At 35.0% G+C, this 26,524-nt stretch overlaps 1 protein-coding gene across 1 annotated transcript in view; it reads left to right on the top strand.

Annotated features, from left to right (window-relative positions):
- The window catches only part of LOC112053006 (homeobox protein invected-like), an 84,141-nt gene extending 57,974 nt beyond the window's left edge, over positions 1–26,167 (top strand). The window contains exons 4-6 of the mRNA XM_052886946.1: positions 18,607–18,642; positions 22,837–22,940; positions 23,794–26,167. Coding sequence (XP_052742906.1) covers positions 18,607–18,642; positions 22,837–22,940; positions 23,794–24,051 — 398 coding nt within the window. The 3' untranslated portion in view covers positions 24,052–26,167. The remainder of the gene's footprint in view (positions 1–18,606; positions 18,643–22,836; positions 22,941–23,793) is intronic.
- The last annotated feature ends 357 nt before the right edge of the window (positions 26,168–26,524 follow it).

Here is a 26,524-nt window from a genome sequence, read left to right as displayed (position 1 = left end):
CGTAATTTTTTACACCGTGTTTTTGGAGGCTTTTTTTTTTGTTACAATAACTGTAATTTTATTCTGTAACGATGTTACATAATTATTACTCAAATGTGTGAGCTGCGAATTCGTCTCAAACTAAAGATTATATTCTAAAATTGCATAGAGGGCACTGTTTATGCCAATACATATAGGGCACTGTTTATTCCAATACATATATGATACTGTTTATTTCAATACATATAGGATACTGTTTATTTCAATACATATAGGGCACTGTTTAATCCAATACATATAATCCACTGTTTATTATAACGCATTAAGTTCACTGTTTATTCCAATACATATAGAGCACTGTTTATTCCAATACATATAGGGCACTGTTTATTATAACACATATAGGGCACTGTTTATTCCAATACATATAGAGCACTGTTTATGCCAATACATATAGGGCACTGTTTATTCCAATACATATAATGCACTGTTTATTCCAATACATATAGAGCACTGTTTATTCCAATACATATAGAGCACTGTTTATTCCAATACATATAGGGCACTGTTTATTATAACACATATAGGGCACTGTTTATTCCAATACATATAGAGCACTGTTTATGCCAATACATATAGGGCACTGTTTATTCCAATACATATAATGCACTGTTTATTCCAATACATATAGAGCACTGTTTATTCCAATACATATAGGGCACTGTTTATGCCAATACACATAGGGCACTGTTTATGCCAATACATATAGGGCACTGTTTATGCCAATACATATAGGGCACTGTTTATGCCAATACATATAGGGCACTGTTTATTCCAATACATATAGGGCACTATTTATTCCAATACATATAGGGCACTGTTTATTCCAATACATATAGAGCACTGTTTATTATAACACATATAGGGCACTGTTTATTCCAATACATATAGAGCACTGTTTATGCCAATACATATAGGGCACTGTTTATTCCAATACATATAATGCACTGTTTATTCCAATACATATAATGCACTGTTTATTCCAATACATATAGAGCACTGTTTATTCCAATACATATAGGGCACTGTTTATTATAACACATATAGGGCACTGTTTATTCCAATACATATAGAGCACTGTTTATGCCAATACATATAGGGCACTGTTTATTCCAATACATATAATGCACTGTTTATTCCAATACATATAGAGCACTGTTTATTCCAATACATATAGGGCACTGTTTATGCCAATACACATAGGGCACTGTTTATGCCAATACATATAGGGCACTGTTTATGCCAATACATATAGGGCACTGTTTATGCCAATACATATAGGGCACTGTTTATTCCAATACATATAGGGCACTATTTATTCCAATACATATAGGGCACTGTTTATTCCAATACATATAGAGCACTGTTTATTTCAATCCATGTAGGGCACTGTTTATGCCAATACATATAGGGCACTGTTTATTCCAATACATACCTATAGGGCACCGTTTATCCCAAAATTTACATAAGAACGGGCGGAACCGCGGGAATTACTAAATATTTATAACTACGGAAATATATAATTCATTCACTTCACTATTTTTGGCGATGTTATTAATTGTGCAGCGGAATCCCAAAAGTGACTAATTGATAGGTTCCGGGGAGTGAACAATTGAACGAATCGATCAAAGCTTTAAAAAATGATCGTCCATTTGAGATATTTTTTGTTTTTAATATCATTCAATTTTCTATTTTTTTCCTCGGATCATATTACGTAGCTTTGCGTCGCTACTATGAAAATTTCATATATTTTTTATACAGTAATATCACCTGATGATAAGTGGCATACATACCTACTATGAAAACACCATATAATTATTTCTATATTCCCTACTATATTACGAGATAAGATATAGATTCTCTTTCTACAAACGCTAACGCTTCGAAAACTAATCTATGGAAATGATCGATAACGTGATCACATGACCTGTCGATAACGAATGTCATTCCCGTATATTTTGTAATTTTCGATTGTAGGAAGAGAATCGACGTGCCGCATAGCTACAGGCCCAGATTTAAAAAATAAACATCAACAAAAAGGTCGAATTTCGAATAATTGGAAAAATCCATAAAAAAACAATGGCAAAATTTTTAGTTCAGTTAATAATTTAGTCAAAACAGATCACCAGCATAAAACTAGACAATTAGTCTTAGGTTATTTTGTATGCGAATCCACGATCCACGAGGCTAATAAATTTTATGAAACCATAGAAAATTATTGCCAAAGCCATTATAAACGATGCCTCAGAAACTTCTTTACTTATATTAAAAAAAAAATTGTTATTCAATAAGTTATAAAATGGATATAAAAATAAAAAATAAACACTTAAAACTCGTCATTTACGACCTCCATAAATATAATCAAGTTGTTTAGTTGGTCAGTGTCATAAATTAAAAAATAAATAACTGGTCAAGCGAGAAACAGATCGATTTTAATCAAGGGTTCCGTATATATGCTAATAGTTGGACAAGAGTACTAGTACTTACTTATTATCAATTAAGCTTTATGTGACAGTATAAAAAGTAAAAAGTAAGTCAAAATTAATTTATTTTAATTAAGCTAAGTTGAACAAATATAAAATACAAATGTAAAATGTAATAGTAGAAGGTTGGATAAAATGGGTACTTAGGTTCGTTAAAACATTTTTGCGAGTAGGTTGCCTAAAATTTTCCTGGCCAACCTATTATTAACTATCACTAATAGTAGTTTGTCCAGGAGTTTTTGAGGCAACCTTAGTGTAAATAGTAAGTGTGTCTAATACCTACTACATAATAAATACTAAATAATACAAAATACTAAATAATAAAAAAGAAACGGTTTTACATTGCAAAGCAAAAAAATACCTATAAAAAAATAGATAGTGTGTTTAGGCGACAGAAAATGGCCTTATGGATAGGGAACCCTAATACAAACTAGTATAATCTGTGACATCGTTAAAGTACGATGTAGATTGATAACTGGGCGCTCATGGGCTGTCATTAATCTAAACTTTAGTTCTGAACCGAGCTCAAATTAATGTCGCTATTAGAACCTTCCATCAAGTTACAACTTAAGTCGCCATTAAGTGTGTCAAAAAAACGACGTTCGTTTAATAACGAAACAAATAATGATCATGGATTTAAGCCACCTATAAGCAATTTTTTTTTAATTTCTCAATGCAACAGGCAAAGGTTGGTAAACATACAGCCTACTCAACCGTATCGCATCCTTGAGTGTTTATTATTTTATTGATTTTACACATTTTAAATCAGATATCGGTCTAAGTTTTTATTTTACGATTTTAGCTTTTTTAACATTCGAAGAAATTGTACATAAATTCGTTTATTTCTAACTAACCGACGCCTAGGAGTATCACCAGCATAGTTTCCGTTCCTGTGAGAATGCGGGAATAAAATATAGTCCATGCCACTCACAAATAATTTCTAGTGGAATTTTTAAAATCAGTTTAGTACTTAGATTCAGCGATTACCCCCTACAGCACTAGGTACAAACGTTACCTCTGTAAAATATTAGTAGGTACCTATAGATTACATTAGTCTTGGTTACAAGCATTTCTAAAACATCGAAGTTTAGAAGACAGTTGTACTTACAACTTAATAATTTCTTAAATACATATATACAGGTATGATGAGTATCTCTATAATTTTGATAATAATCAAAAGACATTTTGGTTTTGATCTTAAATTAAAAATTCTATTTGATAGGCGTAGGGTAAGTGATCTTCAATCATTGCCTCCCTAAGTGACGTATCGAAAAACAAACCATATTCTCATTTTAGCCCGCTAAGCGATTAACGGTACAGATTAAAAATAGCCTCTAAACATTCTTGAGGAAGTCCAAACAGTTTTAACATGAATGAAAACAATCTTTAATCCGAAAACATCGACCTGTGTGGTCGGTTATATCAAGTTTAATTAATTCGAAAGCATTTTTAATTTGTCTCTCCATAATGGTTGCATATTATTTTTGAGTTTAAAACGGTTTGCTGCGTAAATCATATCGCCTGTCACGTTGACATCGAATTTGGCGCCAACTGCAGCTGTCATATTCACAGTTCCATTCCACACTGCTTCCATTTGTTAATAGTTTTACTCAACGATATAAAATTTAATAAAACGATACGACATTTACAAAAAAAAACTGGTCTCTGAAAAAATGACAATTAAAAAATTATTAATAAGAAAAAAGGTATTGAAATTTTAACCAGCGTTATAGTACGTTGTCCGTCAGTTATTTACAAACCAAACCACTTGCAGGTTTAACGGCAATTATATCATTATAGTACGCGCATAGTTACTCGTATATCATTTTTAGGAAGGAAGAATAAGACAAGATTAAAATAATGAAGCACTTCATTAATTAAATAAGTCTAATGTACTTATTTAAAAATGTGCAATATACAAAATACTATAAAGATTTGATATAATTTCTCTCTCATTAATCTTCATTTAGTTGCTATTTAAAAAACTAAAGTTATTTAAGCAAATAATAGCTAACTATTGTCTACAATGTCGAGTTGTGTGTTCAGGAAGTGTAAAAACTATAATTATATACTTGAATATATAATGTAAGTAGGTAAGTAAAAATATGTGCATATGTGCGCTCAGTGCAGTATCTAAATTCGGATCCCTTTTTGCGGTGATTTTGTAGGCACGTATATCTATAGTATAAAATATCGTTGAATGTTACAGTATCGCAGTCGTGTCGTCACATGTAAACAGCGTCACGGAATGCGTTTTAAAACGTATCCACGATTATTAAAACGAACGAGGTGATATGTCGCGAACATATTTACGACACGATATTTCAGTCGTTCATTTAATATTTTTGACTAAACTTCCACACGACGTGGCTGTAACAGTAATAATTAATCCAAGCATTTTGTCCGCCATTAAGGCCGAGACAAATAGGTTCAGGAACGCGTTCTTTTTTTAAATTTTCCCGCTTAATTAATTGCCCGCTTGAGTCTAAGAGCTAGTGGAAATAAAGATGAAATAATGTTACCTATTCGTTATTCATTAAGAAGCGTTATTCGGAGAGGTATTCGTTATTCGGAGTCAGTTTGGATCGTGCCGCGTTGCAAGAACTAGCTCATGACTATCGGCCCCGTATGGGTTCGAAACTAGTCGGCATACTCCGACCTTATACCTATCACTTGAGTTTTAGCCGTGTTTCATAATAAATTATTATGAATAACACTCACGATAGTTTAAACTCTAAAAAGCTTATAGCTTTGCTGGGAAAACGCCCTATATTACGTCAACTTCCTGAGACTTAGGCGTCCAAAGACACTGACTGGCTAAAGACTAACGTTTTAAATGTGCTTATAAACTAAGCCTACTTGAATGAACTTTAAAAGTTCATGCGTCTTTTAATTACTCCGGCAATAAGATCTTTAAGACAAGGCGACGACGCTGCAAATAAATTTGTACTATGATAGTATTTCTATTTCGCTATCAACCCATAACGAACTGCTGGGCTCGAGTCTCCTCTCAGAATGACAGGGGTTAGGCCAATAGTCCACCACGATTGGTAGACTTCACACGCAGAGGATTAAGACAATTCTCTGGTATGCAGGTTTCCTCACGATGTTTTCCTTCACCGATTGAGACACGTGATATTTAATTTCTTAAAATGCACACAACTGAAAAGTTGGAGGTGCATGCCCTGGACCGGATTTGAACCCACATCCTCCGGAATCAGAGTCAGGTCATTACCACTGGGCTATCACGGCTCTTTTTCTCTCTCTATTTCTATTTAATTACTTTAAATATAAGCATTACCGTCATGTTGATGTACCTAAAGTAGTAGTAGTAGTCAAGTAGGTAAAAATAGTTTAAAGACAATTTCCACTAGCTCTTATACTCAATGGATAGTCATCAGATTAAAATAAGCGCGCGAAATAACGTTCAAGACGAAATTGTCTGTGGGCGTTCTTGTTAAAAGTAATTGTCTATGATTACGCCGCCATATTGACTTCTGGCGAGTCTGTGGCCTGTGTTTATATAATTTGTGGCTAATCTATTATTTTTGCTTCGCATCACAATACGTAATAAAGTCGATGATGATAATTTAATTGAATCTAAGCTTTCTATCGGTTAATTAAGTAATTTCTCTACGTAACACAGGGGCTTACACAAAAAGGTTTTATAACCTTAACCGATCTTAACCGCGTCAAATTCAGTAGGTTTGTATACCTACCTTTTTCCTTACATCCCATCTTGATAAAACAAAGCCTACCTACTTGTCATACCTATTATTATATGTTTCTCCACACTACGCTTGATCAACCTATGAAAATTGCATGAAAATCGGCTCAGTAGCTACTTACTACTCCAGTGATGTGCCCTTCATACATGCATTAAAACACTGCATACCTACCTTCATAATGCTTACTTATTCAATTGCTTAAATTCCCAGTTAGGTTTGGTTCATTTTTGTAACTAACGCAAACCCTGAATAAAATTATTGATTTTGCTGGGATTTTATTAAATTTATTTAAAGTACAGACACTAGATTTTAATTATTTTAGCACATGACTTAGGGCCCCGAACGAACTATTCGAACTATTCTATATATCTGGTCAGCCCCCACATTCTGTAAACTTACAAACCAAAGTTAAAAACACCACCAACGACCCAGGACAAGGACTCAAACCCTTGTGACAAGGACCTTGTGATCCGAAATTACTTAATAACCACTGAACCAAAAGGTATATTTTATAATTTTAAAATTAGAAAAAAGTATTTTTTTAACCAATTTTCGTCAACATAATGGTTTTGAATGTCACGATACGGCCGGCAATTAATATTATAAACAGAATATAATATCGGATGTCGGTGTAATGTGCGATACCATACATCACGCGTGTGTGCTGCGCTGCACTGCGACAGGGGGTTTTGTGTTTGACAACTTTGTCAAATTTGTCAACATTGACAGATCTCAGTTAAACCATGGACTTTTAATATATGGGTCAGTTGATCAGTGCTTTTTATACGATTTTTTCTATTGTAAATTCTATTGTACCTACGCAACTTGAAGTTAATAAAAATTGTTTATAATTTCGCAAATATCGCAATATGTGATGAAAATTATTTTAGAGTTATTAAAAAAGACTCAAAAAGAAAAGGTAGTTTCCTGGAAAAGTTTTACTTAGTACTGACTTATCTGCAGTTACTTTAACTATAAAACCTTCGAGTAAATAGCACCTTGTTGACCGTTGATGTATTAGTATTCGTTAAATAAAGTTTACACCATTTATTTTTAACTTATTTATTCACGACAACTCTACAACTGAATTTTAAATCAGTTATTAACTTAAAAATACTACCAAATCTGACTTAGCCAGTTAGAAAGGTAGAAAATCCCAAATTGATCCAATCTGGAAATAGAATTTAGGGATTCTCGTTTATTATATAAGTTATTTTTCCAACTGCATCAAAAAGGTCATTACAATAAATGTACCTTTCGACATAAAAAACATTTACCTTAGTTTAATCTAGGTACCTGAGCAAATTTCTTGAATGAACTTTGTTGGAAGCTTGTCTACTAGTTGGACTAGTTTTTCGGAACGTTAATTCGCGTTGATTTTTTTGTAAGTTTATCACACGTCAAGTTTGTTACACGTTTATCATAAGGTTTTCATATTAGGCTTTGACGCCTATTATCTATGTATTTAAGATATTAGGTATGTATGTCTATTTAAAGATTGTCAAAAGTTTGTCATAGTCTCCTTTGTCTGTACAGCGGCTCGGGTTACGTCTCTTCGCGGTGGTTCTAAAAATTAAGTCATCACTCACTGTGATCCAAGTGATTCTTTTTTTCTAAATACCACCATTGAGCGCGTTATGCAACACGTTCAATTATTCAATTAGGTACAAGTTAAGTTAATTTTGAATAATTCTTATCATCACCAAGTACTCGTAGTCTGTTTTGGATAGGTCCACTAAAGGACTATGCCTCTTTACTTATGCGGATTTGGAAAAGGGATTTTTTAAGCTTTGTTGCTGATTTAATGTAATTAAAAATTCTTCGATTGGCAATAAGAAGGTAATTAATTTATCTACAATGGCTACTTGTGTCTTAGACGATTCTGAAGTTCTGCTTTCGGACAATTAAAACCTGCTACCTTCTACAGCTACTGAGATCCAAACTTCGTAGATGTCTTCCGTACTTATCTAAGGAGCATGGGCTGATAAACGCCGATATATCATAGTCTCATAGACCATAGACCATAAGTAAAATAGACTTCAATGTATCCGGTTGGGTTAATTCAGTCTTAATTAAAGGTAACTTAACTTACACTTAACATTTTTAAATACCACCAAGTTTTGCATAACACCGTCCAAACGCTTTTATAATCCTTATTTTGACAGCAAACTCTTCAATGGACGCATAAAAAAACGCCAATGCGGGACAGCGCTATACGTGCGAGCGGGACGGCGCGCGGCCAGCTCACTGGGTGGTATTGTGAGTCATGTCGGTGAAGGGTTAAGTGACGGATTAAATTTTTTAAGCTCTTAAGATCCAGAGATCTCGATTAGTAGTTAAAACATACATTTGTACTAGGATCGAGTAGCTATCACTCCTGCACTTACGTCTGTAGGTACTCTTATAATTTCATAATGCCCTGGTACTTGTACGTTTTAAAATATCTCAATCATAATAACGCAAAGGATCAATCAGCCTGGCTGTCCAGCGCGCAAATGCAGCCAGTACTTGCCACCATTTCAAGTGGCCATGTTTTCTATAGTTATTAGGTTAAGTTATCTTAAGTTCCATATTGTATTCTTCATCATAAATGAGAACCAATAGACCAAGATCTAGACAATAGCCTGTGGCAACAGTAGGTACATACCACATTTTAGGAAGGCTCAGAGTCTTTCAGTCTATGCTCATGCCATAGGTAAAGACCGTTGTTGCTTTGGAGAGTAGTTGGTTTCAAGGAGATTCTTATTTAAGTATAATCTTTATTCTGCCTATACCGTTCATTATCGTTCTTCTTAGGGTGCCTCTCCGACTAGCGAAGGTTGGCAGTCAGTTTCTTGAACTCGTCTCTATCCTTCGCGAGGCGAAATAATTGTGCGGCGCTCGCGATCCCGGTCCACTCTCTGATGTTTCTCAGCCAAGACTTCTTCCTGCGACCAACGCCTCTTCTACCAGCAACTTTTCTCATCAAGATGAGCTGTAGAAGCTCGTATCTCTCATGTCATAGCGTGTTCCTTAGATAGGTACGCGACTTTTCTATTCGATTTTTTCTTTAATTTGTAGGAATTTAATTATCGTTCTACTAGATTAAAAATAACATATTTTTTAAGACGTCATTCCATGAAAATTATAGTTTTTAAATATGTTTTTGACAAAGAGTATGTGCATGGGAACTTTTTGATCTAGTTCACTATTTTACCATACAACTGCCAGGCTTCACATTAAAAAAAGGTCTCAAAAGAAGGCTCAGAGTCAGTCAGCTAGCGATGGAACCAGCTTTGAATGGTGTATCTCTGTATTATCGAATCAGAAATAAGTTCTGCAGAAGAACCAAAGTCCAAAAACCAGTCATTGTTATAGCTGAGTCGTGAAACTGAAGTGGTAATGGGCGGGGGATTCAGAGACCTCATAGACATACATGGGGGTCCCAAGGTGGTCGAATGGCGACCCCGCACCGGAAAGCGCAGTATTAGTTGACCCCCTACTAAATGGGCCGAAGATATCAAGCGATTGCGCTACCGCTAGATGCTGGCAGCTCGACACGAGTGCTAACAAGATGGACGTGAGAGGATTTGGCCGTGGCTATCACAAAGGCGTACCGCCAAGCGATTTAGCGTTCCGGTACAATGTCGTGTAGAAACCGAAAGGGGTGTGGATTTTCATCCTCCTCCTAAAAAGTTAGCCCGCTTCCATCTTAGATTGCATCATCACTTACCATCATGTCAGGGCTAACTTGTAAAGAATAAAAAAATACTCGATTACCAAAAGTAACACCAATAAAAAATAATAAGCAATTTAATACGGTCGACCAAAAAACCAACACAATCATGCTGGTATTAAAAGCTTCCTTTCGGAGAGAAATCTAAAATAATCTTTAGCTAAACTTAGACATCACGTAGAATTGCAATAAAAACGAATCAGCTGTGCTTATTGCAGTACCGTCAGCAGATAAAATGACATTTGTAATTTCTTTTAGTTAATAACAACTGTATTTTTTAAAATACTACAGTCATGACTGAGGTCACGACCTTCATAGCTAAGGATTACGACTAACAGAGGGACTACAATCATAGTTACAGTGTAAACTCCATGTAAAGTTACTCGATTTAACGACAAACTCGCTATAGCGTCGACATCACATGGCTTTGATTGGTTTAGCTTGTTTTCCATACAATGATACACTCTGTATAGCGTTAAACCACACTCTCTTTAAAAAAATTCCAACTAGCTATTGTTAATGTTTCATGTGATTTTGTATTCACTATAATTTATTGCTAACCGATCAAAATTACTAACAAGTGTCTTAAACATTGTGATGTTCGTTAACAATTGGGTTTTAGTGATTTGAAATGAAATGAAAATACTCTTTATTGTACACCGAAAGATATAAAATGAATATAAAAGAAATAAATTGAGTAGGTACAATAGGCGAAATTATCGCTAAGAAGCGATTTGATGTTAATTATATTAGGTGGCTAACTTACCCAAGTTAGCAAAGGTAGCAGATCCTTCAAGTAAAAAAGTTCTTGTTCTAATACTGGTAAATTCCTAATTAACATAAATGTAGTTATTACCTGTACCTACTCTTTTGGAAACTGTGTCCATCTTTTTATCTCATACACGTTTTAAGACAATTAAATTTATAACCCACGGAGATTTATCAAGTCGTCGTAAAAATCCAAAAAATCGTTAATCCCAGAACACGAGACCATACCGGTCAAGACGGACACACAAAAAAACACAAAACGGAAGACAACTCAATTACTTCACACAAACACACTGCAAATAGAACGAGTATTTAACAAGCAAATATCAACCTAATGACATTTAAAATAAGTCTTATAATGCTATTACAATTTACTCTAAAGAATTCCTATACACAAATTACAAACATACTTTACATACAGATAACTATAATAAACCTTATATGTAAGTTATAAAGTCTAAAATCAAACTATCAATGAAAATAATTTTACACAAAAATAGACTCTATTGCTTGAAATTAAAGTCCAAGAAAGTATTGAGAGCAGTCGTATAAGTATCCATGTTTAGCAATAAATTTTTGTACAAATAAATTCTGCAAATAAAAACAAACTCTGTCAAGTGTGCAATAAGATTGATTTTCTATTGTTTGAAATGCAGTAAAGAGTTGTTTTAATATTGATCGATATGCAAATTTCGACTTTAAATCTGTAGGACAAAGTGCATATTTCATTGCGAGTAATGTGGTTCTATCTTGAAATGTTTTGGTGACATGCGCATACGATGCGGTTTTGGGATGAATGGAATCGAATTTTTTTATGATATTTTTTCACTTAAACTTTAATCCGTCACATGAATACATCTGATGGTAAGTGACAGTATAATTGGAAATAGCATATTTTTTGAAAATACCATTTGCCAATACTATTTTCAAACTAGAAAATGGTATTATAATATCTTATATAAAACTAAATTTGGTTAATATTGTTTATGTTTTTGTTGGTTTGGTACACAGGCATGTTTAACACCACGCTAGCCTAATCCGTATTAGGCCAGCATGGTGGACTATTGGCCTAATCCCTCTCTTTCTTAGCGGAGACTCGTGCTCAACATCGAGCCGAATAAGGGTTGATAATGATTATGATGATGATGATGACACCGGTATTTATCTGTGGTTTGAAAGAGGATATTTTCTACTTATGGGATTCTTATTGGACGTAATATTTACTTTTAGTTTTAAATTATTTTTGTAAATGCTAGAGTCTGTCTAATATTTAGATAATATTTTAAAACTACTAAAAAAACTGTAACTGGTCCAATTCTGTAGGTAATTACATAAAAGATATTTTCTAAATATTGTTTGGAGGGCATTTTATAATCAATACTTTAGTGAAAATGTATTTTTTTTGTTATTATTTTTGTATAAAATAACGATGTCTATAAATATCTGTAGACGCAAGCGGCTCCACAGTTTTGTCCCGCGCTGGGTGGGCCGACCACCCACCATACATTTGTATAGAATTAGGCGCCACCAACTGTACCAGCGTACCACTGACTCGTACCGCAGACCACTGTACTGTACCAACTGTACCACACTGTACCACACTGTTGGACCATGTTTTCACACTAGACACTTGTACCTGCCTATAGTAGAGCTAGTGGAGATTTAAAGCCAGTGGATACCTCTGCCTCCGATTCCGAAGGGTGTGAGTTCGAATCCGGTCCGGGGCATGCACCTACCTCCAACTTTGCAGTTGTGTGCATTTTAAGAAATTAAATATCACGTGTCTCAAGTGGTGAAGGAAAACATCGTGTGGAAACCCGCATAAAAGAGAATTTTCTTAATTCTCTGCGTGTGTGAAGTCTGCCAATTCCCATCGGGCCAGCGTGGTGGACTATTGGCCTAACCCCTCTCATTCTGAGAGGAGACTCGAGCTCAGCAGTGAGCCCAAATATGGGTTGATAACGAGTGGAAATTTGTCAATTAGTGTTTTATTAAAAAAAGTTTTCCCAACGATATTTTTAACTCCCGACGCAAAAAGAGGGGTGCTATAAGTTTGACGTGTCTGTCTGTCTGTGGCACCATAACTTCGGAGGCAATTTCTTTCAAATTTTGTTTTTCAAGTAGCATGGGTACGGTGACAGTCGCCTGTATGACGTTCTTAATACGTACTATTATCGTGAATCACGGCCAACTTTCTTTTTGACGGCCTCCGTGGCGCAGTGGTATGCGTGGTGGATTTACAAAACGGAGGTCCTGGGTTCGATCCCCAGCTGGGCAGATTGAGATTTTCTTAATTGGTCCAGGTCTGGCTGGTGGGAGTCTTCGGCCGGGGCTAGTTACCACCCTACCGGCAAAGATGTACCGCCAAGCGATTTAGCGTTCCGGTACAATGTCGTGTAGAAACCGAAAGGAGTGTGGATTTTCATCCTCCTCCTAACAAGTTAGCCCGTTTCCATCTTAGACTGCATCATCACTTATGCGATTGTAGTCAAGGGCTAACTTGTCAAGAATAAAAAAAAACCCGCACCAACTACATGAAGCGAACTGTAGTACTTAATCGCAAACAGTCAATAAACAAATAAATAAATTCGCATCTCATTTCCACAACAATCCGTAATTAATCAATCAAAGACTGTACCGATTGCGATGGAATTTCTGTGTAACAATCATCCAACGTTCGGCATCCGACGGCGGCTTTGTGCCGCGCTGCGTTTGAACATCATTCCGTCCAATTAATACAATAATTGCTTGTTTTCATTAGTTTTAATGGGGCACCGTTAAATTCCATTGTTTTCTCCGACACGCTCCACTAAAATCTCACCTGGTGGTGGGTGGTAATCAAACAGGAGTTTAAAGCGGTAGCTATTACTTTATCTATACTAATCAAAGATTTTCTGCTATAGATATGTTACGTGCCAAAAAAAGCAAAATCCGATCCGAATTTAGCTACTTCACTGAGCGCACATAATTATGAACAATTTTGTATTTACTTCCATTATATTTTTAAGTAAGTTGCTTATGTATTTGTAAGTACCTAGGTATATAGTTTTTACACTTTCTGAACCTACAACTCGACATTGTAGACAATATTTAGGTATTATTTGTTTAAATAACTCTCGTTGTTTACAATGCGACTAAATGAAATTAAGACAATTAGCCACTTTTGTCCGCCTCAGTTTCGAAGCGCTAGTGACGTAATATTTTCTAATAGCATAAAATCCTTGATAGGTACTAATAGGTACTATGAGAAGAAAGATTGTTTGCTTGCATTAGGTCTGAAACTACCGGACTGACTTATAGAGTTTTAAATGTTTTAACCGGTAAATAAAAGCATCTTAAATAACCTGCATACCTGAGAATTGAGAATTTTCTCAATTCTCTACGTATGTGAAGTTTGCAATCCGCATTGAGCCAGCGTGGAGGACTATTGGCCTAACCCCTCTCATTCTGAGAGGAGACGCAAGCTCAACAGTGAGCCGAATATGGGTTGTCAATGATAATAATGCATACGGGAATTTGTTCCAACGGTTTCCGAGCCTATTCAATGCCTATTATAAAAAAAGTCAGGTTGCTTGGAGTCGAACCCTGCACCTCATAATTCCCAACCAAACACACAATCTTTTATATTTACATTTATGCAAGAATTTTCATAATACGGCCGTAAAAGTTACGCTGCCTAAATTTGAGTTATTTATCAAAAAAATCCATCATGGCGTCTCATTAGCGGGCGCAGATAAAGCGATAAATGTCAAAAAGTTATTTATTGCGCTGACTGTCAATGTATCAGATATTAGCATAGTGGTCACACTAATAGAATTACATTGAATATTAACCGTTGTTATAGAATATCGTTAATATTCTAAATACATAGATGTTTTTGTGTATGTCTGTACGTATATCTTTTATTTTTAACCGACTTTTCAAAAATAAAGTTCGGTTTTTGTATGACCCGTAATATGTATGTTTTTAAGCATCCGAACTTCCGAGTACAAAACCTTTATTTTCATAATTTTGCTTAGATGAGATAAAAAAACTTTAGATATAGAACTTTAGATTGTATATTTAATTAATATGAGAACAGTAGACCTAAGCTTTTGCATAGGTTTACATAAAGCTCAAGTAACTTTTTAAAAAATATAAACGCGAAAGTTTGTTTGGATGTTTGTTACTCTTGAACGCCGCTTTTCTTTCTCTTTCGTCCTTCTCTTTACACTTTATAATTCCTTCCAGATAAAAACTTATAGCTTCCCATTTCTCCTTCGTCTCCAGCATTATGCTGGTTAGATTTCCAACTTCTATTTTGCTCCCAACTTGACGTTTTACTATTTCTCTCTGTTGTTCAAAATTTGGGCAGTGAAATATAGTGTGTTCCGCATCATCTTCCCCTGGGCAGTACATGCATTCAGCGGAATCTCTTTTTTTATGCGTTTCAGGTACTGCATAAAGACTCCGTGCCCTGTGAAGCACTGTGTCATCCAGAATGTTAGGTGTCCATGCTTTCTATTCACCCACCCCTGTATGTCGTAAATCAGTCTGTGAGTCCAGCGCCCACTTGTTGACTGGTCCCACTCATTTTGCCACTTCTGTAGTGTAGTGTCCCTAGCTTTATTTCTTTCCTCTGGCAGTTGTCCGTACGTGGATGTCCGTTCGTGAGCCAGCAGGTGAGCTGGTATGAGGTTCGCTAAAACGAGGGCAGCATCCGTGGCGATGGTTTTATATGCACAACACGTTCTTAAAGCCATTATTCTTTGGGCACTCAGCACTGTCCTTTTATAGATTTCTTTATCTAATGCTGTTGCCCATACTGGTGCTGCATACATTATTGTAGACTGCATTGCCAGAGCCAGTGTCCTTCGTTTCCCTGAGCTGGGCCCGCGAGTGTTTGGTAAAATCGTGCTGAGGGCCTGTCTTGAACGCCGCTACTACTGAAGTGATTTGGCTGAAATTTAGAATGTAAATTTTACTCTGGATTACCCCATAAGCTACTTTTCATCCCGGAAAAGTCCATGGTTTCCGCGAGATTTGTGAAAAACTGAATTCCACGCGGAGTCCGCTAGTTTTTAGGGTTCCGAACGTACGTATCGGATGCATTGCATCAAACGATTTTCAATTTTATGGTAGATTCGTGGGATCCGTACGTTGCGGACATGTGGAGTTGTGGACGCCTACCATTAGGGAGAAATTGGTTAAAAGTCCATCCTCCATCATCGTCCGTCGGTCCTAATTCAACTTATGGCAACCTTGCGATAACTTTTGATAGAATCCTGCGAGGAAATCAAATTAATTACCTAATCTTGTTTTACCTCCAGTTCATTTTTGCCCCTATTGAATAAAATGCATTCTACTTTACGCAACAAAACTATAAAATAAACAAAAGCTAATTGTAGTTCCTACAATTTTCCCGCCAAACCCAGGTCAAAAATGTATAGACTAACGATGTATACTAAATTTGAAATTCGAACGGAACCTCGGTCATAACTTGTATCTAATAGTTACTGTGAATGTTGTTTATATTGATAGCTGTCAAACGATTAGCATACCGGCCCAGTGTCGACTTGGCTTAATTTGCTCAACCGATACCTTGACTCGAATATAACATTACTATTTTAACCGACTTCGTAAAAAAAGGAGATTTGTATGCTTAGGTACTGCTTACCTTAATTGCAACTATTGTGCATGCCACTATAAATGCGATTACCGGATTAGGTAAACGAAGTGCAACTGGGGTAGGTATAGGTATTATTAAGTTAAATAAAGAGCCGTGATAGCCCAGTGGATATGACCTCTGCCTCCGATTCCGGAGGGTGTGGGTTCGAATTCGGTCCGGGGCATGCACCTCCAACTTTTCAGTTGTGTGCATTACAAGAAATTAAATATCACGTGTCTCAAACGGTGAAGGAAAAACATCGTGAGGAAACCTGCATATCAGAGAATTTTCAAAATTCTCTGCGTGTGAAGTCTGCCAATCCGCATTGGGCCAGCGTGGTGGACTATTGGCCTAACCCATCTCATCCTCAGAGGAGACTCGAGCTCAACAGTGAGCCGAATAATGTTGATGATGATGTTAAATAAATCTACCCACATTGTATCTCTTCCAATTAACGAGCTTCCGTCTTAGACTGATCACTTACCATCAGGTGTGACTGCCTGAACCTCCTCGAGTTTGAACCTAAATAAGGCAAGATAGAAAGCGAAGAAGCAATACTAGTGATAAAGGATAATATTGCTCGTATACGAAAAGTTTTAAAACATAAAAGGGTTAAAAACCGCGGCCTGAAAATAAAAGAAGTTAATGCCCAAAGAATCGCGATTTATTACCAAAGTTATTCGAAAAATTGGCATCTTCATAAGGGTTAATTAATAAAAAATAACCGGAAATGACGTCACACACATCGGCTTCCGTAACCGCCTTTGATCTTAATAATAGGCCCTTTTAAAACATAAACTTTAATAACCCTTAATTGCTGATTTTTATTTATAATCTTTAATTAATAAACTTTATATCGACAAAGAAAATTATACTCTAAGCTTATAGTTATAAAATTTAAATTCAATTGGTTAATTTATTTTATAAATCGTACCATCGACAATAGAAAATAATCTTAATTTGTACAGTAATACAGTCTAAATTTAATTGCAGTTTATATGAAGAGCTAAAGAAATTTTTCGAATAAGACATTGTAAAATTAATACCATGATCCGTAAATCGGTCAAACGAAATTCAACTCTAAACGTATAAGGATAGGGTAGTATTTTATTAATGTGATTGTTTAGGTTCTTTATCATTGAAACTGTTATTAGTTGTATTGGAGGCAAATGTCTTCATTACACAGCTTCGTTGGTGGCATTGACTTGTTAAAAACCCAGCTGTTTTTGTTATAATGCATTCCCGCGGTACAAAAATGTTACTTATTTTTATTAATTAAGAAAATACAGAATAAGTCGGTTTCTACACGACATCGTGTCGGAAAGCTGAATCCATTTTTTTTTCTAATTGCATTTCGAATTTAAAAATCGAACCGATTTAAATGAAACTTTCACTAGAAGATAGAGGAGGTTATTGAGCAATATAATTTTCCTACACTTTATCCTACAGAATTAGACATAGCTCAACGAGTTACGAAGCTGAAGTGGCAATGGGCGGGGCACATAGTTCGAAGAGCTTATGAACGTTGGGGTCCCAAAGTGCTAGAATGGCGACCCCGCACTAGTAAGCGCAGTGTTGGTCGACCCCCCACCAGGTAGACTGACGACATCAAGCGAGTCGCAGGGATTCGCTGGATGCAAGTTGTTTGGAAGTCCCTGCAAAAGGCCTATGTCCTGCAGTGGACGTCCATCGGTTGATACAGACCATAGGCCTTTTGTAGCCGCATGCGTCCAGCGACGCCCTGCGAATCGCTTGATGTTGTCAGTCCACCTGGTGGGGGGGTAGACCAACACTCCCTTTTCTCGAACTATATGCTGTCCACTGCCACTTCAGCGTTGCGATTCGTTGAGCTATGTCGGTGACTTTGCTTTATCTGCGGATCTCCTGGATTTCCTACAATTAAATTAAAAAAACTTCCCCTTTAGCCAAGTGGCACGTCGATTCTCTTTCTACTATCGCAAACGCTTCGAAAACTAGAAAAATGTGTGGGAATGACAAATCTTGATCACGTGACCTGTCGATAGCAAATGTGGGGCTTGTGTGGCTCGGGACGCTCGACAGAAGTGAACCTGCTTCCATATGCGTGAGAGAAAGGAAAGCCAGTGTGGTGCCGTAACGCGTTACGTTACGAAGCGGTTTATACTCCAATAAGAAGTTATCACTTTAAAAAATAAGTATTATTATGATTGTGATGTAGCAATTTTAATGTATTTTCTTTTGTTTCAGGAAGAAGTAAGTACGGGACGCGCTCACAGCTGCAATGTGAGATGCACTGAATTAATTAATATTAGTTGTTAAAGGAAGTCATATTTTGAAAAATCGACATCTTAGTAGGATCTAAATTCAAATTCAAAATTCATTTATTTCAATTAGGCTTTGTTTAGTATAAGTAGGTACTTTTTGGATTTTATTGCATAACTAGCGGAGCGGATCCGCGACGTCAAAATCGACGTACACTTTCTACCCCTATAACGCCCCCTTTTATTTATATTTTTGCATATTTTATACAAAATTATATTAAACAGTCCACTAATCATTTTACAAAAATATAACTCAACACATGAATATTTTATATTAAAAAAACGTCAACCCCTTTTTAGCTGTTTAGGGTATTTTTTTTAAAATCTTGAATTACATTATTAATTATTTTGTTTTTCTGGTAGTACATACCTATACCACTTTTTTTTTGCTTAAAAAATAAATGACTTTAAATACAAACTTCCAACCCTTCTGATTTTATTTTCGTGACAAAAAGTATCTTATTTGTATTATGATCTTAAAGCGTGCCAAGTTTGATTTGAATTCACTCAGTAGTTTCAGCGTTACTAACGTGGTCTTCGAGGCACGAGAGTGTAACATCAACTTACCAACTCAACTAAGAATTTTAACCATCAATTGTTGTTACTAGCTATAGAAGATTTTTCCATAGACAATACAACAACCATAATGTTCGAATATCGTGAAATATCAGATAAAAATAATTTAAAATAACAGCCTAATTATTTTTTTTATATATTTTTTTCTATTTTTTCCAACTAAAAACATCGTGACACCGTGATTTGAAGAATTTGTCAAATTAAATTATAATGGTCGGAAAAAAGTGTCACAAAAAATAGTGGAGAGGTCGACGACCTTGAATCAATCAATCAAGGAACTTGAAGTGGGTTCGGTTTCTGTTGAGTCATTTTTGAAAGCTACCCAAAAAATAAGCGGCCATTCTATTCGAGGCGTTAATTGTAGTGATATCTGCCTCGCTGGCTCAGCGGTTGACTAACATCCTAGACGTCCTTGGTTCGAGTCCTGGGTCAGCCTGTAAAACATTGAGCTTTCAAACTGTTATAAGAATTAGTCTTTATCTTAAACTTAATCTAGAGTATACTGTCAAACGTCAAATGTCATTTTTCAATTTGGATGTTCGAACATATATAGAAAGTAGTGTTAGCAGATCAGAGGGCCTAGTGGCAGTTTGATACTGTTACTGTCACGTAACGTAAACGCGAATTTCTAAGAAATTGAAACAGCGCCATCTAGTCGCACTACTGCACAACTGTTTCAATTCCATATAAATTTGCGTAAACGTCAACGTGATCGTAACAGTATGAAAATATTGAAAACTCCCACTAGGCACACTGATCTTTTGCTACCATCGTTCGATCTCGACAAAGTTACATACTCCCTCGTAGGTTATAAAATGATTTATTTAATTAAAACGCTTTTATTTTTAATATGTTTTAGTTACCTACGAGGGTATTGGATAGAAGCAGGCGTTACTTTGCGGAAGTTCATCATGATTATATAATGATTTATTTGTTTTGCTATCAACCGCGAAAAGCCGACGAACCCATGCGACAACGTCACTCAGGTCCGACAAAATACTCTCTACGTACGTATATATATATATATTGACTCTACAACGTGCAATTGCAAACAAATTTGCATTTGCACGTTGTAGAGCCAACTTTTCCTGAGGATGCTCCGGTTTCGGGGTGAAACGTACGTAGAGAATATTTTGTCGAACCTCGGTGGCGTTGTCGCATGGGTTCGTCGGCCTTTCGCGGAGGATAGCAAAATAAATAAATCATTATATAATCATGATGACCTTCCGCAAAGTAACGCATGTTTCTATCCAATACCCTCGTAGGTAACTAATAAAAGCATTTTAAGAAATGCCCTCCTTTTTTTGAGTCGGTTAAAATGTTTTTCTGATTTATGTAATAGTTTGTGTTTTGTGTATTGCTTTATTTGCACCTGTGTGTTACTATTTTTCGCTTTTTCTCTGTTGTGTATTTTTAACATTGTAATTGAATTATTGTTTATAATTTTAATTTATTTTATTTCATGTGTTTTATGTATTTTTAAATTTTTAAATAGTGTGTGATGATGTACTTAATTCAGTATTATTATTTTTAGAGAAAATGTCTTATTTCGGTAAGTTCATTTGACTCTGACGATAATATTCTCCTATTTATTGACTTTATAAATGCATTTATTAAATTCTAACTAATATTATGAATATGAGTTTGTTTGTTAGTTATGCTTTCACGATCACAATAAATCCACAAAACCGATTTTAAAAATTCTTTCACCAATGGAAAGTTACGTTGTCAGCGATGAACATAAGCTATATTTAATTTCCGTACGCCCACGGAAGCAATGTGAAAAAGAAAAAGACAAAATATCAGTCAATAAACGACAAAAAATATGATGAAAGTATTTGTTACACAAAAAAAGTGCATAAGGGCCGTTTTTCTTATGGAGCCAAGAGACTCATGTAGACCCATTTTTCAAGCCCACAATCTACTTACACTGACATGTCTATACATCTATGAGACTTCAGTTTTCGTACACCGACACTCGGAATATTTTAAATTAAATGAAAACCCACGTAAACGAAATAAATTTCGGTTATGTCAAATGCAATACAAATTAAAGCAGACATTAAAGTCACCACACGCTATGTGCATCAAAATATACAATAAATTAGATGCAGATTTAAAGAGCCAAACTACTCGAAATTTTAAAACAAATCTCTTTCGTTGGCTGTGTAATAAATCGTTCTACTCGTTAGACGAATTTTTCGCTAGATAAATTTTAATTTGATTTATTTTGTGTAATCTAATATTAATGCATGATACTCTTATAATTTTCTATTATATCTGACTATTAAAATAACATGTCTTCCTGCGGTAGATCGTAATTTCATTTGGACATATTTTCGTATAATTTAATTTTAATTATGTAGGTATATTTAAATGTCAATCTTAATTGTATTTATTTTATTAGTAACAATTATAACATTGTAAGTAAATAATATTACTTAAACAGTGCTTTATAAAATTGTAAAATTTGCACACCATGTTAATGGTAATACACTGTGACTAATTATACTTGTAAAACACCATTTGTATACGTGTATTAGGCAAATAAAATTTCATTTCATTTCATTTCATTTCATTTCATTTCATTTCATTTCAAAAAAGATTGCTATCTCTATCATCGCGTTGGGACAAAAGAGATGGGATTAGGAATATAACTCAGCCGCTATTTGTCGACTTTTGTCTATTTCTCTTTACGAGATATGTCGCATGCAAGCTAGGCCCACAAGGTATTCTATTCCAAATTTTAGCGAAATCGGTTTTTGTAGTTGCAGCGTGAAGGAGTAACAAACATACACACAAACTTTTGTCTTAATAATATTTGTGTGATGACACGAGTAAATAAGGTCAATAAATACGTTGTAATTGTATTGCCTTTCAGGAGCAGTCCTCGAGTACCCGTGAGGCGGTCGGTGCAATATTTTGACCAATTTTATAATAATCAAGTACCGTATGAATTGGTTAAGATATTGCATCGTCCGCTTTACGGGCATGCCTTCAAGGGAGCTGTGTTCGTGTGTTTGTGCCTGTTTCTCTGTTTCGTGTTTGCTTTGTTTGTGTACATTTTACTGTTTTATTTTGATCGCTTGTTTGCGTTGTTTCATTTATTGTAAAATAAGTACATACTTAAATAAAAATTACATTGTATGATTGTTATCTAATGGCTGTACATTTACAAATTTAGTATTTTATTTGTGTTTAAAGTTATTTTTGTTGCTATGTTATTTTACTTTGTAATTTGTGGTTTTAACCGATTTCAAAAAAGGAGGAGCTCAATAAATTATTAACTCAAAATGTATACATCTACGCAGATGTATACATTTCAAAATATATATATTTATTGCATCAAACCTAAATAACTAAAATCAGTAGGTAATCACACAGACTCGTACATACACAATACTTTGTTTTTTTTTATTTGATTCGTTATTTATTAATACATCGCCATAATAAAGCGCGAATGTCTTTTTAGAAAGTATGTTGCTCATAGTGATTTTCTATACCTATATAAAACAAAAGTAAATAAATCCCAATTCTTTCAATAGGTGTTTTTATACTTATATGATTTCTCATGACCCAGGTCCGCGCACCAGAAGGCCGAAGAAACCCCCCGTGGAAGGGAATCAGTCTGACGAAAAACGACCAAGAACTGCATTTTCTGGGCCACAGCTTGCTAGACTAAAGGTATTAATTATTAACTAAATTAAAACTAAATTAAATTAAATTGCTATAACTATCTTTGTGAATCACAAACATTTTTGTATGGTTTTTATTAATGTTTCTTTGTTTATGGTATGTACCTATATAGCAACACAGTAGTAGTAGAGCCTTCGATAACAGAGCTTGTCCGGGGAAATTTATACTATCTACTGCGATGCTTATTTATGCCGTCAAGCAGCGTTGCTGTGTTTCGGTCTAAAAAGCATAGTTGTCGATGTAATTACAGGCATATGAGGCTTAATATCCATGCCATATAAATCGATGGACGTCCACTCCACTGCAGGACATAGGCCTTTTGAAGGGGGCTTACAAACACTACGATTTTGAACCGCTTGCATCTAGCGAATCCCTGCAACTCGTTTGAAGTCGTCAGTTTACCTGGTGGGAGGTCGACTAACACTCGCTTGCTAGTGGACCTTGACACCCCAATGGCCATCTCCCAGCATAGCTCTTCGGTTGCCCGCTGTGTGACTGTGAGCCCTCTTATAAGGCCCGTAGTTAGCGACCAAGTCTCGGAAGGTCATCACTGGCAGCACGCAAAAGAAGAAGTACAGCATTTACTATGACGAATGCCTTTCGTACCTTGTAAAGTGTTGCTCTGTTTATAGGCGATGGTTTTCCACTTATTAACTAAGTAACTTAAGTAACCATCTGCTTGGTCTGACAATTATTACTATCAAACAGATAGATAAATAAATTTATGACAATATCAAAACAGTAAGAAAAAAAAACGGGGCGTGTTGACAATAACAATAAAAATATTAGTAAATTAGTAAGATTCATTTTTCATTATTTCAAATAGTGTCATTGTCCACAGCACGAGTTTGCAGAGAACCGCTACCTTACAGAGAGGAGACGACAGTCTCTCGCAGCAGAGCTGGGACTGGCGGAAGCGCAGATTAAGATATGGTTCCAGAACAAGCGCGCCAAGATCAAGAAGGCGTCAGGCCAGAGGAACCCACTAGCGCTGCAGCTGATGGCGCAAGGGTTGTACAACCACAGCACGATACCCTTGACAAAAGAAGAGGAAGAATTAGAAATGAAGGCGAGAGAAAGAGAACAGAGTAGGCAATGAGACACAATCAGTGAAAGAGTGTCATTGTAATCGAAACAGATATCTTGCCATGAGAGTGATAAGAACTATACAGAAGCTGTGTAGCAAATGTGGCACTAATTCTTGAATAATTTGCCAAATCTATGGATAGTGTTAAACATCCTACCAAAACTACAGATATCGCATTTATTATTTTAACGAATTCCAATTTTGAATTGAAGTAATTAAACTTTAATATTTTATTGATAACGAAGATATCTGTACAGCTGATTAGATGCCAATGAAAGAATCGATAAGTTATTGTGTGCTTTAAAAATGGGGCACTACAGTGTTTCCATACTATTAAAATAAATTGCACAAAGTATGATACAAAATGTTAAAATGTGGCAACATGGCAAAAATGTCTACTAAAGCTAGTTGAAGGTACACAACTATGTACCGTAGTGGCTCTCTATGAGAAAGTGCAAATAAATTAAGAATGACTGTAAGAACTTTGTGATTGAATAAAGTGTAATATAAACGTTATAGTGTAAATTAATTAACGATTGTCGTTGGAGTTCTAATCAAAATGTAATGTTATTTAAGGTTTACAGAGGTAACTTCTTCGATCGTTACGTTGATCAACTCCGATATTCTATAACGATGTTTTCAAAACTTCTCGTATTCGTTTCTATATCTCTCTATCATCAATACTATAGATAAAGAGAGATAGAGACGACTTCAAAACTCACACTTTCAGTTATAAAAACACATTTATATGTATAGTACTGCTGTATCTGGTGAAGTAACTATACTGTTCCATCTAACTACTAAAGACGATGAACTGGATGCACATTTGTTAGCTCAAACACTTTCCAGGGAATATTGCTAGTTCAAAGAAGAGATTGGTCGATTGACTGAATTTCAGTCTAGAAGATATTGTTGAAAATATAGGTCAAATCAAATTCATGCACAACTTCAACGATAGTTGTATTGTTTATAAGTGTTTAAAAAGGACAGTGATTTACAGATTCACATAAGGTCTTTATAAGTCCAGGAGGCTATTTATGTATTCCTATTAGAAGTGATTATTTACATCAAGTTCACAATCTATCATTTTTGAAAATAGGGTTCTGATCTAGGACCCATTAACTATTCAAATCATTAATTTTAGGTCATTAAAATCTTGCCATCATCTAAAATCTCAACAAAGTACATAATGTTATTATGTAAGTGAATCGTTATAATTAGTGTAATGTCATTGAATTGACTTGTAAAAATGTGTTAAATTTTAATGAATTGTAAATAATAACCCTCGAATCAGATCTTAACAGTTTATAAGTTATTTATTGTGCAATGTAGCAGTATTAGATCGAAAATTGGTATTGGAAATATTCTTAAACAATTAAAATATAAAATTCATACCGTAAATATAACACTAAGAAATTTTAGTTTAAAAAAAATATACAATGTCTTTTTTGTACAGTTTATTGTTTTATAAAACGTATTAAAATGTTGATGTGATTAAAAAGTTGCATAATATAAATTCAGCCTTACTTTTTAATAGTAATAGGTAGGTATCCGATAAAGCGATCTATTATAAAAGTGGAAAACGATCCCTTATAGTGAATAATCGCCTCAAGTAACGCAAAAAAAAAAACTTTACTAATCAATAATGTTTTGTATCCACTAGCCTGACGCATAATATATGTTAAACCTCGTTTGCCTGTTGACCGATAAATCGGGGCACAGCATTGCTGTGTTGTGCAATAAACACGGATACTTGTGATATATGTATATTTACACTTCCCACTACATTAACCAATTTTAATAAACTTATCTTGAAACTGTGACACGAAAGGAGTAAAGGTATGAAACTTTTTATGAAGGTTTAATTATTTATTTGTCCAGTTAAGTTTTACATTAATAATGTTATTACAAAAAATCGATGTATAGTTGTACATACATAGTTGTTTTATTTTATTAATTTAGATGTGTAACTGTCTCCTACCAATATTTGTGTCTATTTCTCCGCGAAATAGAAAAAAATGGAAATACACAATACACAAAATGTTCAGTTTATTTAAGAATATTTTCAATACGTAAAAACTAAGTAGGAATTTATAAAAAAAGTATTAAAACAATTTAGAAAATTATATTTTTTGTGTTTTATTCTTTTATCAAGCTCGAAAAACCTTCATTATCATTAACAACCCATATTTAGCTCACTGTTAAGCACGTGTCGCCTCTAAAAATGAGATGACTTAGTCCACCACGCTGGCCCAATTCAAACTATCAGATTTCACACACGTAGAGTCCTGAGGTAGGTATGCCGGTTTCCTCATGATATTTTTCGCTTCACCTTTTGAAACACGTGATATTTAATTTCTTAAAATGCACATGGTAACTAAAGAGTTCAAAACCTTTAAAAGTAACCAAATTAAAAAGAAATATATGTTTTACGCTTATTAGTGTAATAAGATCCTTAATAAAATTAAGATGTAGTTTACAGAAA

Source organism: Bicyclus anynana, chromosome 18, assembly GCF_947172395.1.
Source record: "Bicyclus anynana chromosome 18, ilBicAnyn1.1, whole genome shotgun sequence".
NCBI lineage: Eukaryota > Metazoa > Arthropoda > Insecta > Lepidoptera > Nymphalidae > Bicyclus > Bicyclus anynana.
Note: the sequence above shows the minus strand (reverse complement) of the source record. Positions and strands in the feature narration are given on the sequence as shown.